This window comes from Semicossyphus pulcher, unplaced genomic scaffold (assembly GCF_022749685.1).
Source record: "Semicossyphus pulcher isolate SPU_LCO1_2020_fin unplaced genomic scaffold, fSemPul1.0.p SCAF_4, whole genome shotgun sequence".
Taxonomy (NCBI): Eukaryota; Metazoa; Chordata; class Actinopteri; order Labriformes; family Labridae; genus Semicossyphus; species Semicossyphus pulcher.
The window spans coordinates 329,447-347,913 of NW_027211715.1; the positions used below are offsets into that span (position 1 = coordinate 329,447).

Sequence of the window (18,467 nt, forward strand, 5' to 3'; positions counted from 1 at the left end):
AGAGCTACAGAGCTGCAGAGACACACAGACACAGAGCTGCAGAGACACAGAGCTGCAGAGACACAGAGCTACAGAGACACAGAGCTACAGAGCTGCAGAGACACAGAGCTGCAGAGACACAGAGCTGCAGAGACACAGAGCTACAGAGCTGCAGAGATACAGAGATACAGAGCTGCAGAGACACAGAGCTACAGAGACACAGAGCTACAGAGCTGCAGAGACACAGAGCTGCAGAGACACAGAGCTACAGAGCTGCAGAGACACAGAGCTACAGAGCTACAGAGAGATACAGAGCTTCAGAGACACAGAGCTACAGAGCTGCAGAGATACAGAGCTACAGAGACACAGAGCTACAGAGAGATACAGAGCTTCAGAGACACAGAGCTACAGAGACACAGAGCTACAGAGACACAGAGCTACAGAGAGATACAGAGCTTCAGAGACACAGAGCTACAGAGCTACAGAGACACAGAGCTACAGAGACACAGAGCTACAGAGCTACAGAGCTGCAGAGACACAGAGCTACAGAGACACAGAGCTACAGAGAGATACAGAGCTTCAGAGACACAGAGCTACAGAGCTGCAGAGATACAGAGCTACAGAGCTGCAGAGCTACAGAGCTGCAGAGACACAGAGCTACAGAGCTGCAGAGATACAGAGCTGCAGAGACACAGAGCTACAGAGCTGCAGAGATACAGAGCTACAGAGCTGCAGAGATACAGACCTGCAGAGACACAGAGCTACAGAGCTGCAGAGACACAGAGCTACAGAGCTGCAGAGATACAGAGCTGCAGAGACACAGAGCTACAGAGCTGCAGAGATACAGAGCTGCAGAGACACAGAGCTACAGAGCTGCAGAGCTACAGAGCTGCAGAGATACAGACCTGCAGAGACACAGAGCTACAGAGCTGCAGAGATACAGAGCTACAGAGCTGCAGAGATACAGACCTGCAGAGACACAGAGCTACAGACCTGCAGAGACACAGAGATACAGAGCTGCACAGACACAGAGATGCAGAGACATGGAGTCACAGAGCTGCAGAGGGAGGTCAGGGTGTTCTGTATGGACGTTTCACTGAAGAGAACAGCAGGAGTTATTTGTGATGGTAAAATAATCTACAGCCCTCAGCTGAGTCCTGATGTGTTCTCTGGCTGCTGGTTCACAGAGTGAAATACATCATCGAGGGGGGCAGTGATAAGTAATGATATGAGGCTGTTTATGGATTAAACAGGTTACTGTGGGACGATGGATCAGCCAGAGATGTGGAGAGAACAGTTCGGTTTCTGTCTCAGTCCAACTTTTCCCATTTGATAATCAGATGTGTGGCTGATGATCCACAGCTGATGTTCATGATCACAGACTGAGACAGGTCCTTTGTTTTGAACACGCTGCCATGACGACAGCCAAGTCGATAAATCATTGGCTTTACCTGGCAGCTTCAGCTCTATGGGAATAACTCTCAGATTACCTCTTAGGAGAGAAGGGGGGACCCTGAAACACTCTGTGGGATAAAACTCCTGTCCCTCAGTCTCTGTCTCTCAGTCTGTCAGTCTCTGTCCTTCAGTCTCTGTCCCTCAGTCTGTCAGTCTCTGTCCTTCAGTCTCTGTCCCTAAGTCTGTCAGTCTCTGCCCTTCAGTCTCTGTCCCTCAGTCTGTCAGTCTCTGTCTCTCAGTCTGTCAGTCTCTGTCCTTCAGTCTGTCAGTCTCTGTCTCTCAGTCTGTCAGTCTGTGTCCTTCAGTCTGTCAGTCTGTGTCCTTCAGTCTGTCAGTCTCTGTCCTTCAGTCTCTGTCCCTCAGTCTGTCAGTCTCTCTCCTCCAGTCTCTGTTTGCTGGATGGAAAATAATCACAGGGTTTAAAACACAGTTGTGTCCCTGCAGGCTGCACATGTAGCTCTCTGATGGAGGAAGAGAGCACTTCTCAGAGTCCTACAGAGTCTCTCAGAGTCCTGCAGAGTCTCACATGGTCCTGCAGAGTCTAACAGAGTGTCCCAGTCTCTCAGAGTCCTACAGAGTCTCACAGTGTCCTGCAGAGTCTTTCTGAATCCTGCAGAGTCCTACAGAGTCCTACAGAGTCCTACAGAGTTCTACAGATTCTCACAGAGTCCTGCAGAGTCTCACAGAGTCCTACAGAGTCTCACAGAGTCCTGCAGAGTCTGACAGAGTCCTACAGAGTCTGACAGAGTCCTGCTGAGTCTCACAGGGTCCTGCAGAGTCTAACAGAGTCTCACAGTCTTTCAGAGTCCTACAGAGTCTCACAGAGTCCTGCAGAGTCCTGCAGAGTCTCACAGGTTGCTGCAGAGTTTAACAGAGTCTCTCAGTCTCACAGAGTCCTGCAGAGTCCTACTGAGTGTCACAGAGTCTCTGAGTCCTTCAGAGTCCCGCAGAGTCCTACATAGTCTCTCAGAGTCCTTCAGAGTCCCGCAGAGTCCTACATAGTCTCTCAGAGTCCTGCAGAGTCCTGAAGAGTCATACAGAGTCTCTCAGACTCCTACAGAGTCTCACAGAGTCTCACAGAGTCTCACAGAGTCTCTCAGAGTCCTGCAGAGTCTAACAGAGTCTCTCAGTCTCTCAGAGTCCTACAGAGTCCTACAGAGTCCTACAGATTCTCACAGAGTCCTGCAGAGTCCTGCAGAGTCCTGCAGAGTCTCACAGAGTCCTACAGAGTCCTGCAGAGTCTCACAGAGTCCTGCAGAGTCTCTCAGAGTCCTACAGAGTCCTACAGAGTCTCACAGAGTCTCTCAGAGTCCTGCAGAGTCTAACAGAGTCTCTCAGTCTCTCAGAGTCCTACAGAGTCCTACAGATTCTCACAGAGTCCTGCAGAGTCCTGCAGAGTCTCTCAGAGTCCTACAGAGTCCTACAGAGTCCTGCAGAGTCTCACAGAGTCCTACAGAGTCTCACAGAGTCTCTCAGAGTCCTACAGAGTCTCACAGAGTCCTGCAGAGTCTCACAGAGTCTCTCAGTCTCTCAGAGTCCTACAGAGTCCTACAGATTCTCACAGAGTCCTGCAGAGTCCTGCAGAGTCTCTCAGAGTCTCTCAGAGTCCTACAGAGTCCTGCAGAGTCTCTCAGAGTCCTGCAGGCCTGAGTGTCTCTGTCAGTGTCTGTAGTTTGTTTAACTGTCCGATGTAGAAATCGGAACATTCTCTGGTTCTTTCCCTTTTATGTTCCTCATGTTTTTCCTTTCCTCTCTGTTCTTTCTATTTTTACCAGAAGAGAGCAGAAGGTGCATCTGAGGAACATAAATTTGACATAACCTGGCAGCTTTCAGCATTTCTGTCTGTGTTTGAGCTGCAGGACAGATCAGGAACAGACACGTGTGCAGGTTTTCCATCTGAGTCCTTCCTGTCCTCAGTAAATCTCCACATTCAGACCTCCTCTCTGTCTCAGTCCCTCTTCACCCTCCCCGCTCCTCATCATTATTCTCTGGAATCCCCACACGTCAGGTTTCCATGTGCAGTTTAGACTGAAACAAAAGGAGGTGCTGTGGTGTCTCACATGAGGTCATCACAGTTTGTCCTCCTGCTCACAGTGAAGCAGAGTCCACAGTCAGGGAGGATTCTGTGACTTTATAACACTTTATGAGACTTTAGCTCCGTGAGGTGAACGTTTGATCTGATCCATAAAAACACTAAAAGGTCTTTAAACTCATCAGATGGTGTTTGTTGGTGATGATTGTTGGTGAGGTGAATGAGACGTTCAGTCAGAGGTGACGTCGCTGTTCTTCAGTTATGTGCACAGCAGAGTGGATCCAGCCTGCTGACCCCCAGGACTGATCTGTGATGGAGGCTAGAAGAGGAAAAGAGAGGTGGTGTGAGGTTTGGCCCAGAGCTGCTTCTCCAAAACTGTCTCTTCTGTCAGTCTCTCTACATGCAGCAGAGTGTGAAGGAGACGATGAGGAACGCTAAAATACAGGACAGAAAACCCTGACAGGTTCTGCACAGACAGTGGATCAGATCATGCTAAATAACAATCAGCAGCACTGATGATTGTTGAACAGATACTGACAGACTGTGAGGTGGGATAGGTGGAGGGTTAGGGTGGATGACGGCTCTGGTGGTCTGGACCTGAAGCTCAGTGTAGGATGTTGATCTGTTGACTCTTTGTGTGTGAGACGGACTGTCCCTGGTCCCCCCGCCCAGGTGGTCAGGTGGAGGTCTGAGCTGTTGAACACACACTGACTCCTCCCTGTGACTTAGCATCTCTGATTGGGTGGAGGATGATCGACAGGCTAACGGGAAGAAGGAGGTTGTTATTAAAGAGGACAGATGTAAAATACACGCTGAGTCATCCTCTGTGAGACGGTCCCTTCAGCAGAGCCCTCCTCCTGCTCCTCCTGCTCCCTCTGACGCTCCTCAACTGAACCCTCAGATAATTCTAACACTGTCCCTCACCTCCTATGTCCTCGTCTCCTCCCTTGTCTCCTAGTCCTCACTCAGACGTCACCTTACCCACAAAGAGTATTCTTTTAAAGCTGGAGGAGAGCACAGTTTTCCTGTTACATATTTAGTTTTTAATTATTTTGTTAATGTTATTATTTACATTGTCATATAATTTGCCAGGACGGACTGAGGCTGAGTGCTCTGAGAGACAGACAGACAGACAGACAGACAGACAGACAGACAGACAGACAGACAGGTCCTGTCATCACTGTTAGATGTGAGGATCACACGATGATTTCAGTCTCTTAATCCTCTGGACTGGTTGATTTCGTATCTGTCGAACAGGTATTTTTCTGTTATGCTTGGAGATGCCTCTTCCTCTTATGCTTCTCACTCGTGGGGTCCCTCAGGGGTCAAGTTTGGTCCTCTCCTTTTCACTGTTTACATGCTACCCCTTGGGCAAATCCTGCATAGTCACGGCATGGATTTATTGTTATCAGTGTACCATCACTGTGCCGTCACTGTATCATCACTGTATCATCACTGTGCCGTCACTGTATCATCACTGTATCATCACTGTGCCGTCACTGTATCATCACTGTATCATCACTGTGCTGTCACTGTATCATCACTGTATCATCACTGTGCTGTCACTGTATCATCACTGTATCATCACCACCCTCTGCAGCAGCTGACCTAGATCACATGACAATGTTCAAGGAGCAAGGAGGTGTGTGAGGACAAGCAGGGAAACACACACCTGTCTCACGGTCCTTTAAACCAGGGGTTCCCAACCCCCGGTCCGTGAAACCCAACAGATGTCTGGCATTCCAAACATACGTGTAGTCAGAACCGTCGCGTGGGTTGTGTGAAGTGTGCAACCGCACAGGGCCTTGCGCCACTCGCGCCACTTCAAAAGTCGCTCAATTCAGCTGGGAAAGGCGCATCCCATGAAACTTTGATCATGAAGCCTGATGCCCCTCTAAAGCTCTGTGTTTATCAGTGAAATATATGAACCACACAGCATATGGGTGTATGACAGCCTGCGGAGACGGAGTTTATACTTTAACTATGCGCAGAAATACGGACGGATCGCAACGTTATTGATTCAGGTATGAGCATCAAAACACACAGGTCTGCGTCATAACTGTTCCTCTCCTGAAGTCTGTCTTCTCCCCGCGCGGCGTGATAACTCTGATAAACTGCACGTGGATCACCTCCGGCTCATCTCAGTCACAGCGTGTGAAGACGTATTTTATGCTTTATAAAAGATTTTCACAGAAATACGGGACAGATCGCGACACTACATGTCAGGGGCCGAGAGAAACACACAGATCGGTGTCCTCACTGCGCTGCATGATTACAAACTGCTCACTGCTGGATCACACTTCATTCAGATAAACTGCTAGGATCACACTATGGATCACCTGTCTCTGACCCGCGCCGTCCCTCTCATCGGCTCGTCCCGTATTAAAAACGTAGATGCAGGCTCCTCACTGAATACAGACACGATCTGTCTGTCAGAAAGGTTGGAAACCCTGCTTTAAACAGCCATTCAGCAGGCGTGTTACAAAGGCTCCCATCACCTCCTCCTCTCTGGCCTCCTCTTCTCTCCTGTCCCATCACCTCCTCCTGTCTGGCCTCCTCTTCTCTCCTCTCCCATCACCTCCTCCTCTCTGGCCTCCTCTTCTCTCCTCTCCCATCACCTCCTCCTCTCTGTCCTGCTCTTCTTTGAGTCACTGATGTCATTTCCTGTTTGTCTGTGTGTCCTCAGGAGCTGTCGAGCTGCGGCTGGAACAAGAAGGAGAAGCACAGCTCTGCTCCCAACGTGGTGGCCTTCACCCGCAGGTTCAACCAGGTGAGACAGGTTCCCCTTCTGTCTCTCTCTCACACACACACGCACACACACACACACACACACACACATACACACATGTCTGTGTGTGCAGCAGAGTGTGCAGGGCTGCTCCGTGCTCGGGAGTCATAGACTGTCAGTGTGTGTGTGTGTGTGTGTGTGTGTGTGTGTGTGTGTGTGTGTTAGCTTCACACTCTGCAGCTGCTTGAAGGGAAATGAGCTGTTTGTATCCTGAACCTGGACAGAGTGTCCCAGAGAGCTCTTTAATCTGAGCTGAAGACAAGCTCCTCCTCCTCTTACTTGTGTTCCTCCTTTCTCCTCCTCCTCCTTGTTGGCTCTGAGCTGCAGCTGGCTGTAGGAGAGAACAGCTGAGGCCACATTAAGATGATCCCACAGAGACAGAGACCATCACTCTGTGCTTACACTCACTCTAAAAATACCCCCGAGTGCAAGATGTGCAGGTTTCACTGACTTTTATAACCTGTGTAAAATCCTGGCTGTGTCACAGGGACCCCCCGGGGTGCCCTCAGCTTTCCTCCAATGGAAGGGGAGAATTTTGCGCTTGCCCTCATTTCACACCGAGGTGTGAAGGAAGGAGCATTCTGAGATATTGAGTCATTGTGGACTGGAAATACCTTCATTTAGGCTTGTATTTTTACAGGTAGGCCTCTCCTTTGAGCCCCATGGTGAGGTCCCAACAACAGTTTCAGTGAAGCCAATTTGAATGTATGATCAGAATACTTTATCATGTAGTATGCTGTCCACACCACGGGCCTTGTTCTGTCTGAGCGCCTGCATGCTCTCCATCACGTGTTGCTCTGTTACAGATGCATCCACAGGCTTTTGTCTTTGATCGCTGATTCTAAAGTTTCCCATTCGTTATGTGTTTTCTTTTGTTCAGCGTTCTCTGTAATGTTGCTCTAAAGTTGAGTAAAATAATGGACCCAGGTGCTGCCGTTTTGTACTGCCAGTTGATCCTGATGTGTTCTGTTCAGCTGGTTCCATTTGAGCCGGTTTGGACTCTAAAGAGTCTTGTGTTTGTCAGAGCTGCTGCTTGGTGTGCTGTCCCTTCTTTGCTCTCAGTGTGTGTTTGTATTGTTTTAAGGTCTCATGGTAATCACATCTTATATTTGGGTTATCAACCATTTATGATTCATTGTCTTTGGTTTTTGATGAGGTGTTCTCAGGTTTGATAATGACGCCACTGTATCAAAGATTGCATTGATTTGGCCCACAGCAGAGTTTGCTCCGTCTTTATTGTGGGGAAAGAATTTGGAGAGAAATAAATCTGTTGCATGTTTGATTTGTGGGTTTGGAAAGCTTTCTGGTATCTCTCCATGCTGTCTGATTTCCATTTATATGAATGTGTGGCGTTGTAAAGTGTGCTGTGCTCAGAGGCCTCATAATTAGTGAGAGCCTTCTTTAAATAGCCCGTGATCTTACTGTGGTCTGACAGTGGAGCGAGTGGGCTGACTGCGAAAGCTCTGAGACGTTGGGTCTAGATCTGTGATGCCGTGGTCCACCGTGCTGCTGCCGAGAGCTGAACTAAAAGTGAAACGGCCCAGAGAGTCTCCTCGTAGCCGACCATTGACGATGTACAGACCCAGCGTGTGGCAGAGCTCCAGAAGCTGAGAGCCACTTGTGTTTGTGGTTTTATCAGAGTTGTGTCTGTGGGGGAGCTCAGAGAGAGGAAAGCAGGCTTCTGCAGGGAGACCTAGGTGTTTGTCTCCCTGGAAGTTAACTGTATCAGCTTTCTCTCCTGTTCCAGCATTTAAATCCCCACAGATCAGAACATTTCACAAACTTTGAAATGATTGATTTCCCCCTCTAAGAAAATATCTTGGTTGTAGTAGGTGGATTCTGAAGGTGGGATATAAATAGCACACAGGTAGACATTTTGACCTGCTATATTATTTCTTTGTTAATTTTAAGCCAAAATGGGAGTCTCCTTTTTTAGCGGTTTGGATGTTAGGGTTAAGTTCTGATCTGTACCAGATAATCATGCCTCCTGAGTGCCAGCCGAGGGACGGTTTGGAGTCTCTAAGCTTCTGAGTCTCATGTCTCTGAGCTGCTTCCAGGAAAAAGAGGAGAGAAACACACAGAGGGAAACATAGAGGAGAGAGAGAGAGAGAGACAGAGACCAGAGAGAGAGACAGAGAGAGAGACACAGAGACTAGAGAGAGAGAGAGAGACTAGAGAGAGACTAGAGAGAGACAGAGACAGAGACCAGAGAGACAGAGAGAGAGAGAGACAGAGACCAGAGAGAGAGACAGAGAGAGAGAGACAGAGACTAGAGAGAGACAGAGACTAGAGAGACTAGAGAGAGACTAGAGAGAGACAGAGACAGAGACCAGAGAGAGAGAGACAGAGACTAGAGAGACTAGAGAGAGACTAGAGAGAGACAGAGACAGAGACCAGAGAGACAGAGAGAGAGAGAGACAGAGACCAGAGAGAGAGACAGAGAGAGAGAGACAGAGACTAGAGAGAGACAGAGACTAGAGAGACTAGAGAGAGACTAGAGAGAGACAGAGACAGAGACCAGAGAGAGAGAGACAGAGACTAGAGAGACTAGAGAGAGACTAGAGAGAGACAGAGACAGAGACCAGAGAGACAGAGAGACAGAGAGAGAGAGAGACAGAGACCAGAGAGAGAGAGACAGAGACCAGAGAGAGAGACAGATAGAGAGAGACAGAGAGAGACAGAGAGAGACTAGAGAGAGAGAGAGAGACAGAGAGAGACTAGAGAGAGAGAGAGTTATCAGCAGAGACTCAGTGTGTGTTTGGACATCTGATCAGAACGTGATGTGCAGACAGCTGAGAGCCTGCTGCCAAGGCTCCTCTCCTCCCTCTCCTCTTTCTCCTCTATGGTCTCCTCTTCCTCTGTCCCTCTCTGCACCTCTCTCTCCTCCTCTCCTCCCTCTCCTCTTTCTCCTCTGTGGTCTCCTCTTCCTCTGTCCCTCTCTGCACCTCTCTCTCCTCCTCTCCTCCCTCTCCTCTTTCTCCTCTATGGTCTCCTCTTCCTCTGTCCCTCTTTGCACCTCTCTCTCCTCCCCTGAGCTCACAGTGATGGATTCTCTGTCTTCTCTAACGTTTTCTTCCTAAAGACACACATTTCCATCATCACTCTTCATCCAGCCAGTAACACATACACGTGCACACACACACACACACACTCGCACACACACAGTAGTTGTGTATGTGTTGTGTAATCAGTGGTCATCAGGTGTGAGCTGCTGATCTCAGCTCTGGTTTCTGAGGTCTGACAGATAGTCCTGCAGAGTCTCAGAGCTGCTTCTCATGACTGTGTATGGCCATTAATCTGTGTGTGTGTGTGTGTGTGTGTGTGTGTGTGTGTGTGTGTGTGTGTGTGTGAACGTGTGTGTGTGTGTGTGTGTGTGTGTGTGTGTGTGTGTGTTTGTGTTACAGACGAGTTTCTGGGTGGTTCGAGAGATCCTCCACGCACAGACGCTGAAGATCAGAGCAGAGGTCTTGAGTCTGTACATCCGCACTGCCAAGGTACACACACACACACACACACACACACGCACAACATGATGCTCTGTGATGTCACACATGACGTCATGATGCTGTTGTCTGTGTGATACAAGTTTGTTAAAGTTTAACCGTCACTTTACTCTGTGTGTGTGTGTGTGTGTGTGTGTGTGTGTGTGTGTGTGTGTGTAACCTCTCTCTGTAACCCCTCACAGAAACTGTGTGACAGTAACAACCTGCACGCTGTGATGGCCGTGGTGTCGGCGCTGCAGAGCGCTCCCATCTTCAGACTCTCTAAAACCTGGGCGGTGAGTGTCTCACAGTATCTCATAGTGTCTGTCTCACAGTGTCTGTCTCACAGTGTGTGTCTCACAGTGTCTGTCTCACAGTGTCTCACAGTGTCTGTCTCACAGTGTGTGTCTCACAGTGTCTGTCTCACAGTGTCTCACAGTGTCTGTCTCACAGTGTCTCACTCACAGTGTCTCACAGTGTCTGTCTCACAGTGTGTGTCTCACAGTGTCTGTCTCACAGTGTCTGTCTCACAGTGTGTGTCTCACAGTGTCTGTCTCACAGTGTCTCACAGTGTCTGTCTCACAGTGTCTGTCTCACAGTGTCTCACTCACAGTGTCTCACAGTGTCTGTCTCACAGTGTCTCTCTCACAGTGTCTCACAGTGTCTGTCTCACAGTGTCTCACTCACAGTATCTCACAGTGTCTCACTCACAGTGTCTCACAGTGTCTGTCTCACAGTGTCTCACTCACAGTGTCTCACAGTGTCTCACTCACAGTATCTCACAGTGTCTCACTCACAGTGTCTCACAGTGTCTGTCTCACAGTGTCTCACTCACAGTGTCTGTCTCACAGTGTCTCACTCACAGTTTCTCACAGTGTCTGTCTCACAGTGTGTGTCTCACAGTGTCTGTCTCACAGTGTCTCACTCACAGTGTCTCACAGTGTCTGTCTCACAGTGTCTCACTCACAGTGTCTGTCTCACAGTGTCTCACTCACAGTGTCTCACAGTGTCTGTCTCACAGTGTCTCACTCACAGTGTCTCACAGTGTCTGTCTCACAGTGTCTCACTCACAGTGTCTCACTCACAGTGTCTCACAGTGTCTGTCTCACAGTGTCTCACTCACAGTGTCTCACAGTGTCTGTCTCACAGTGTCTCACTCACAGTGTCTCACTCACAGTGTCTCACAGTGTCTGTCTCACAGTGTCTCACTCACAGTGTCTCACTCACAGTTTCTCACAGTGTCTGTCTCACAGTGTCTCACTCACAGTGTCTCACAGTCTGTCTCACAGTGTCTCACAGTGTCTGTCTCACAGTGTCTCACAGTGTGTGTCTCACAGTGTGTGTCTCAGTGTCTCACAGTCTCACAGTGTGTGTCTCACAGTGTCTGTCTCACAGTGTCTCACAGTGTGTGTCTCACAGTGTGTGTCTCAGTGTCTCACAGTCTCACAGTGTGTGTCTCACAGTGTGTGTCTCACAGTGTCTGTCTCACAGTGTCTCACAGTGTGTCTCACAGTGTGTGTCTTACAGTGTGTGTCTCAGTGTCTCACAGTCTCACAGTGTCTGTCTCACAGTGTGTGTCTCACAGTGTGTGTCTCACAGTGTCTCACAGTGTCTGTCTCACATTGTCTCACAGTGTGTGTCTTACAGTGTGTGTCTCACAGTGTCTGTCTCACAGTGTGTGTCTCAGTGTCTCACAGTCTCACAGTGTGTGTCTCACAGTGTGTGTCTCACAGTGTCTGTCTCACAGTGTCTGTCTCACAGTGTCTCACTCACAGTGTCTCACAGTGTGTGTCTCACAGTGTGTGTCTCACAGTGTCTCACAGTGTCTGTCTCACATTGTCTCACAGTGTGTGTCTCACAATGTGTGTCTCACAGTGTGTGTCTCACAGTGTGTGTCTCAGTGTCTCAGTCTCACAGTGTGTGTCTCACAGTGTCTCACAGTGTCTGTCTCACAGTGTCTCACTCACAGTGTCTCACTCACAGTGTCTCACAGTGTGTGTCTCACAGTGTCTCACAGTGTCTGTCTCACAGTGTCTGTCTCACAGTGTCTCACTCACAGTGTCTCACAGTGTCTGTCTCACAGTGTCTCACTCACAGTGTCTCACAGTGCGTGTCTCACAGTGTCTCACAGTGTCTGTCTCACAGTGTCTCACAGTGTCTGTCTCACAGTGTCTGTCTCACAGTGTCTCACAGTGTGTGTCTCACAGTGTCTGTCTCACAGTGTCTCACAGTGTGTGTCTCACAGTGTGTCTCACAGTGTCTGTCTCACAGTGTGTGTCTCACAGTGTCTGTCTCACATTGTCTCACAGTGTCTGTCTCACAGTGTGTGTCTCACAGTGTCTGTCTCACAGTGTCTCACAGTGTCTGTCTCACAGTGTGTGTCTCACAGTGTCTGTCTCACATTGTCTCACAGTGTGTGTCTCACAGTGTGTGTCTCACAGTGTCTGTCTCACATTGTCTCACAGTGTGTGTCTCACAGTGTGTGTCTCACAGTGTCTGTCTCACAGTGTGTGTCTCACAGTGTCTGTCTCACATTGTCTCACAGTGTCTGTCTCACAGTGTGTGTCTCACAGTGTCTGTCTCACAGTGTCTCACAGTGTGTGTCTCACATTGTCTCACAGTGTGTGTCTCACAGTGTCTCAAATTGCAGCCTCACCCTCACTTTGCTGCTTTTCTTCAGTAGTTTACTCTAACTCGAATATATATGTCAGTCAGACAAACTCTGTAAAGTGTCCTCTGAGCGTGTGGCCATTTTCTCTGTAGTTTTGAGTTGGTTTGCAGCACATGTGAAGGTGTTTTCTCTGAGCAACATTAGCTGGAGGAGCTGGAAGAACAGGATCTGCAGCTGAGAGAGACAGGAAACACCTGCAGGAGTCCTTCACACTTTATACCTAACTTCAGTCTAGACCTATTCTAACAGACATATAACCTACAGTCACAGTGAATGTAACTGTGAGATGTCTCACTCATTCTAATACGGGTTTAAATCAGTGATGAAGGCCTCTTATTCTCTGTGATATCTGAAGGCTGCAGCAGCTTCTTTACTTCATCTGTGACTCAAACTCAATATGTTTTAAAAGCATCAGACTCTGTGCTCTTTCTCACTACTGCAGCTGACTGAAGACCTGAGCTGTGTGTGTGTGTGTGTGTTTGTGTGTGACTCTCTTTTGTTTCTCGTCTTCAGCTGCTGAGTCGAAAAGACAAGGCCACGTTTGACCGACTCGACTACCTGATGTCCAAAGAAGACAACTACAAACGTCTCAGAGATTTCATCAGCAGCCAGAGCATGGTGTCCTGCATACCTTACCTAGGTACACACACGTACACATACATGCACACACAGGGACAGCTGGTTATCTTTACCTGTGTCCTCCCTGAGTCCTCTCTCTGTGTCCTCCCTGTGTCCTCTCTGTGTCCTCTCTGTGTCCTCCCTGAGTCCTCTCTGTGTCCTCTCTGTGTTCTCCCTGTGTCCTACCTGTGTCCTCTTTGTGTCCTCCCTGTGTCCTCTTTGTGTCCTCTCTGTGTCCTCTTTGTGTCCTACCTGTGTCTTCTCTGTGTCCTCTCTGTGTCCTACCTGTGTCATCTCTGTGTCCTCTCTGTGTTCTCTGTGTCCTCTCTGTGTCCTCTCTGTGTCCTCCCTGTGTCCTCTCTGTCCTCCCTGTGTCCTCCCTGTGTCCTCTCTGTGTCCTCCCTGTGTCCTCTCTGTCCTCTCTGTGTCCTCCCTGTGTCCTCTCTGTGTCCTCCCTGTGTCCTCTCTGTGTTCTCTGTGTCCTCTCTGTGTTCTCTGTGTCCTCTCTGTGTTCTCTGTGTCCTCTCTGTGTCCTCTCTGTGTTCTCTGTGTGTCCTCCCTGTGTCCTCTCTGAGTCCTACCTGTGTCCTCTCTGTGTCCTCTCTGTGTCCTCTCTGTGTCCTCCCTGTGTCCTCTCTGTCCTCCCTGTGTCCTCTCTGAGTCCTACCTGTGTCCTCTCTAAGTCCTACCTGTGTCCTCTCTGTGTCCTCTCTGTGTCCTCCCTGTGTCCTCTCTGTCCTCCCTGTGTCCTCCCTGTGTCCTCTCTGTGTCCTCCCTGTGTCCTCTCTGTCCTCTCTGTGTCCTCCCTGTGTCCTCTCTGTGTTCTCTGTGTCCTCTCTGTGTTCTCTGTGTCCTCTCTGTGTCCTCTGTGTGTCCTCCCTGTGTCCTCTCTGTGTTCTCTGTGTCCTCTCTGTGTCCTCTGTGTGTCCTCCCTGTGTCCTCTCTGTGTTCTCTGTGTCCTCTCTGTGTCCTCTCTGTGTCCTCTCTGTGTTCTCTGTGTGTCCTCTCTGTGTCCTCTCTGAGTCCTACCTGTGTCCTCTCTGTGTCCTCTCTGTGTCCTCCCTGTGTCCTCTCTGTCCTCCCTGTGTCCTCCCTGTGTCCTCTCTGTGTCCTCTCTGTGTTCTCTGTGTCCTCTCTGTGTCCTCTCTGTGTCCTCCCTGTGTCCTCTCTGTCCTCCCTGTGTCCTCCCTGTGTCCTCTCTGTGTCCTCCCTGTGTCCTCTCTGTCCTCTCTGTGTCCTCCCTGTGTCCTCTCTGTGTTCTCTGTGTCCTCCCTGTGTCCTCTGTGTTCTCTGTGTGTCCTCCCTGTGTCCTCTCTGAGTCCTCCCTGTGTCTTCTGTGTCCTCTCTGTGTCCTCTCTGTGTCCTCCCTGTGTCCTACCTTTGTCTTCTCTGTGTCCTCTCTGTGTCCTCTCTGTGTTCTCTGTGTCCTCTCTGTGTTCTCTCTGTGTCCTCTCTGTGTCCTCTCTGTGTGTCCTCCCTGTGTCCTCCCTGTGTCCTACCTGTGTCCTCTCTGTGTCCTCTCTGTGTCCTCTCTGTGTTCTCTGTGTGTCCTCCCTGTGTCCTCTCTGAGTCCTACCTGTGTCTTCTCTGTGTCCTCTCTGTGTCCTCTCTGTGTCCTCCCTGTGTCCTACCTTTGTCTTCTCTGTGTCCACTCTGTGTCCTCTCTGTGTCCTACCTGTGTCCTCTGTGTCCTACCTGTGTCCTCTCTGTGTCCTCTCTGTGTCCTCTGTGTCCTACCTGTGTCCTACCTCTGTCCTCCCTGTGTCCTACCTGTGTCCTCTCTGTGTCCTCTCTGTGTTCTCTGTGTTCTCTGTGTCCTCTCTGTGTCCTCTCTGTGTGTCCTCCCTGTGTCCTCTCTGAGTCCTACCTGTGTCTTCTCTGTGTCTTCTCTGTGTCCACTCTGTGTCCTCTCTGTGTCCTACCTGTGTCCTCTCTGTGTCCTCTCTGTGTTCTCTGTGTGTCCTCCCTGTGTCCTCTCTGTGTCCTCTCTGTGTCCTCTCTGTGTTCTCTGTATGTCCTCCCTATGTCCTCTCTGAGTCCTACCTGTGTCTCTCTGTGTCCTCTCTGTGTTCTCTGTGTGTCCTCCCTATGTCCTCTCTGAGTCCTACCTGTGTCTCTCTGTGTCCTCTCTGAGTCTTCTCTGTGTCTTCTCTGTGTCTTCTCTGTGTCCTCTCTGTGTCCTCTGTGTCCTCTCTGTGTCCTCTCTGTGTTCTCTGTGTGTCCTCCCTGTGTCCTCTCTGAGTCCTACCTGTGTCCTCTCTGTGTCCTCTCTGTGTGTCCTCCCTGTGTCCTCTCTGTGTTCCCTCTGTCCTCTCTGTGTCCTCTCTGTATCCTCCCTGTGTCCTACTTGTGTTCTCTGTGTCCTCTCTGTGTCCTCCCTGTGTCCTCTCTGGGTCCTCTCTGTGTTCTCTGTGTCCTCCCTGTGTCCTACCTGTGTTCCCTATGTCCTACCTGTGTCCTCTCTGTGTCCTCTGTGTCCTACCTGTGTCCTACCTCTGTCCTCCCTGTGTCCTACCTGTGTCCTCTCTGTGTCCTCTCTGTGTTCTCTGTGTTCTCTGTGTCCTCTCTGTGTCCTCTCTGTGTGTCCTCCCTGTGTCCTCTCTGAGTCCTACCTGTGTCTTCTCTGTGTCTTCTCTGTGTCCACTCTGTGTCCTCTCTGTGTCCTACCTGTGTCCTCTCTGTGTCCTCTCTGTGTCCTCTCTGTGTTCTCTGTGTGTCCTCCCTGTGTCCTCTCTGAGTCTTCTCTGTGTCTTCTCTGTGTCCTCTCTGTGTCCTCTCTGTGTCCTCTCTGTGTTCTCTGTGTGTCCTCCCTATGTCCTCTCTGAGTCCTACCTGTGTCTCTCTGTGTCCTCTCTGTGTTCTCTGTGTGTCCTCCCTATGTCCTCTCTGAGTCCTACCTGTGTCTCTCTGTGTCCTCTCTGAGTCTTCTCTGTGTCTTCTCTGTGTCCTCTCTGTGTCCTCTCTGTGTCCTCCCTGTTTCCTACCTTTGTCTTCTCTGTGTCCTCTCTGTGTCCTCTCTGTGTTCTCTGTGTCCTCTCTGTGTCCTCTCTGTGTTCTCTGTGTGTCCTCCCTGTGTCCTCTCTGAGTCCTACCTGTGTCCTCTCTGTGTCCTCTCTGTGTGTCCTCCCTGTGTCCTCTCTGTGTTCCCTCTGTCCTCTCTGTGTCCTCTCTGTATCCTCCCTGTGTCCTACTTGTGTTCTCTGTGTCCTCTTTGTGTCCTCCCTGTGTCCTCTCTGGGTCCTCTCTGTGTTCTCTGTGTCCTCCCTGTGTCCTACCTGTGTTCTCTGTGTCCTCCCTGTGTCCTCCCTGTGTCCTCTCTGTGTCCTCTCTGTGTTCTCTGTGTCCTCCCTGTGTTCTCTGTGTCCTCCCTGTGTCCTCTCTGTGTCCTCTCTGTGTCCTCCCTGTGTCCTCTCTGTGTCCTCTCTGTGTTCTCTGTGTCCTCCCTGTGTCCTCCCTGTGTCCTCTCTGTGTCCTCTCTGTGTACTCCCTGTGTCCTAGTCTGTGTGACACACAGCCTAACCTGCAGCTGTTCATTCAGAGTGTTACTAAATCATCAGGTGTGTGTGCTTCAGAGAGGAGGAGAGTCTGAGGTAACAATATGATGAACTCTGAGGTTCTGAGCAGGCCGTCCTGCTGTCCTGTGGCTCTGCACAGATGTCACACTGAAGCCTCAGATGGAAACTGTGTGATGCAACACAATCGTGCGTTTGGTTTCTTGCTGCTGTTTGTTCCTGTTTGTTCCTCTTGGGTCTCCATGAGGGTTTAATCTCAGAGCTGCTGATTCAGACGCTTGCAGCAAACAGAGTCTGTTTGTCATTAAAGAAACGTTTCTCCATCACGTGAGTGCAGACAGAAACAGAGCTGCTGCTGCTGAGGAGGAAAGACTGTGTGTGTGTGTGTGTGTTAGTGTGTTTCCTCACAGTCTGCCCATCGTTTGTGTGTGTGTGTGTGTGTGTGTGTGTGTGTGTGTGTGTTTGTGTGTTTGTGTGTTTCCTCACAGTCTGCCCGTCGTCAGCAGCGGCGTGATGAGGCTGCGTGATGCCGGCTGTGTTTTCTGCTCGTCTTTGTTTAAACACTGAGCTCGTCACTTTATACAGCTCTACCTCTACATGTATAAGAGCTGAACAACAACACCTTTTGACTCTTGCGCTCCTGATGACAGCGCAAACACACACACACACACACACACACACACAGCTGCAGCCTGTGAGCTCTTTAAACACAGCTGTGACTGTTCAGTGAGCAGTGACACAAGGACCCTGCTGTAGACCAGACACACAGCAGAGGGCTAATGCTACCTGCGCGTATGTGTGGGTGTGTGTAAAGACACAATCTGAGGTGATAACAGAGCTTCTGCGTATTTTCCACACTGATGTTCTGTGTGACTGTGGGACCTTTGACCTGCTGTTAGGCTCTGCAGACAACCCCCCCCGCCCCCCCCCACAGGGCGAGTCTGTTACACCCTCACATCAGATACTTCCTGTTCTTCAGCCAATCAAGAGAGACAAAGAGCCCACAGACAAACACACTCACACTGCAACAGAACACACTCACACACATGCGCACACACACTGAAACACTTGCAGCACACACATCATCATCTCCATCAGTGAGAACATGGATGTGCTATTGTCACAGTCTGCTGTGGAGTGTTTATATACATATATATATATATATATATGCATACATATATGTATATACTGTATGTATATATACACTAAACAAAAATATAAACGCAACACTTTTGTTTTTGCTCCCATTTTTCATGAGCTGAACTCAAAGATCAAAGACTTTTTCTATGAACACAAAATCTAAATCTGTGTTAGTGAGTACTCCTCCTTTGATAATCCATCCACCTCACAGGTGTGGCATATCAAGACGCTGATTAGACAGCATGATTATTGCACAGGTGTGCCTTAGGCTGGCCACAATAAAAGGCCACTCTAAAATGTGCAGTTTTACTGTATTGGGGGGGTCCGGGGGGGTCAGAAAACCAGTCCGTATCTGGTGTGACCACCATTTGCCTCACGCAGTGCAACACATCTCCTTCACATAGAGTTGATCAGGTTGTTGATTGTGGCCTATGGGATGTTGGTCCACTCCTCTTCACTGGCTGCCAAGCTGCTGGATGTTGGCAGGAACTGGAACATGTTGTCGTACACGCCGATCCAGAGCATCCCAAACATGCTCAGTGGGTGACATGTCCGGTGAGTATGCTGGCCATGCAAGAACTGGGATGTTTTCAGCTTCCAGGTATTGTGTACAGATCCTTGCAACATGGGGCCGTGCATTATCATGCTGCAACATGAGGTGATGGTCGTGGATGAATGGCACAACAATGGGTCTCAGGATCTCGTCACGGTATCTCATCAATAAAATGCACCTGTGTTCGTCGTCCATAACATACGCCTGCCCATACCATAACCCCACCGCCACCATGGG

General features: G+C 49.7%; 1 protein-coding gene across 3 annotated transcripts in view; it reads left to right on the plus strand.

Annotated features, from left to right (window-relative positions):
- ralgps2 (Ral GEF with PH domain and SH3 binding motif 2) overlaps window positions 1-18,467 on the plus strand; it is a 93,149-nt gene that overhangs the window by 45,781 nt on the left and 28,901 nt on the right. For all 3 annotated transcript variants that reach the window (XM_069679349.1, XM_069679351.1, XM_069679350.1), the window contains 4 exons: window positions 6,153-6,236; window positions 9,659-9,748; window positions 9,940-10,032; window positions 12,921-13,047. In XM_069679349.1, the coding sequence (XP_069535450.1) occupies window positions 6,153-6,236; window positions 9,659-9,748; window positions 9,940-10,032; window positions 12,921-13,047 (394 nt within the window). The remainder of the gene's footprint in view (window positions 1-6,152; window positions 6,237-9,658; window positions 9,749-9,939; window positions 10,033-12,920; window positions 13,048-18,467) is intronic.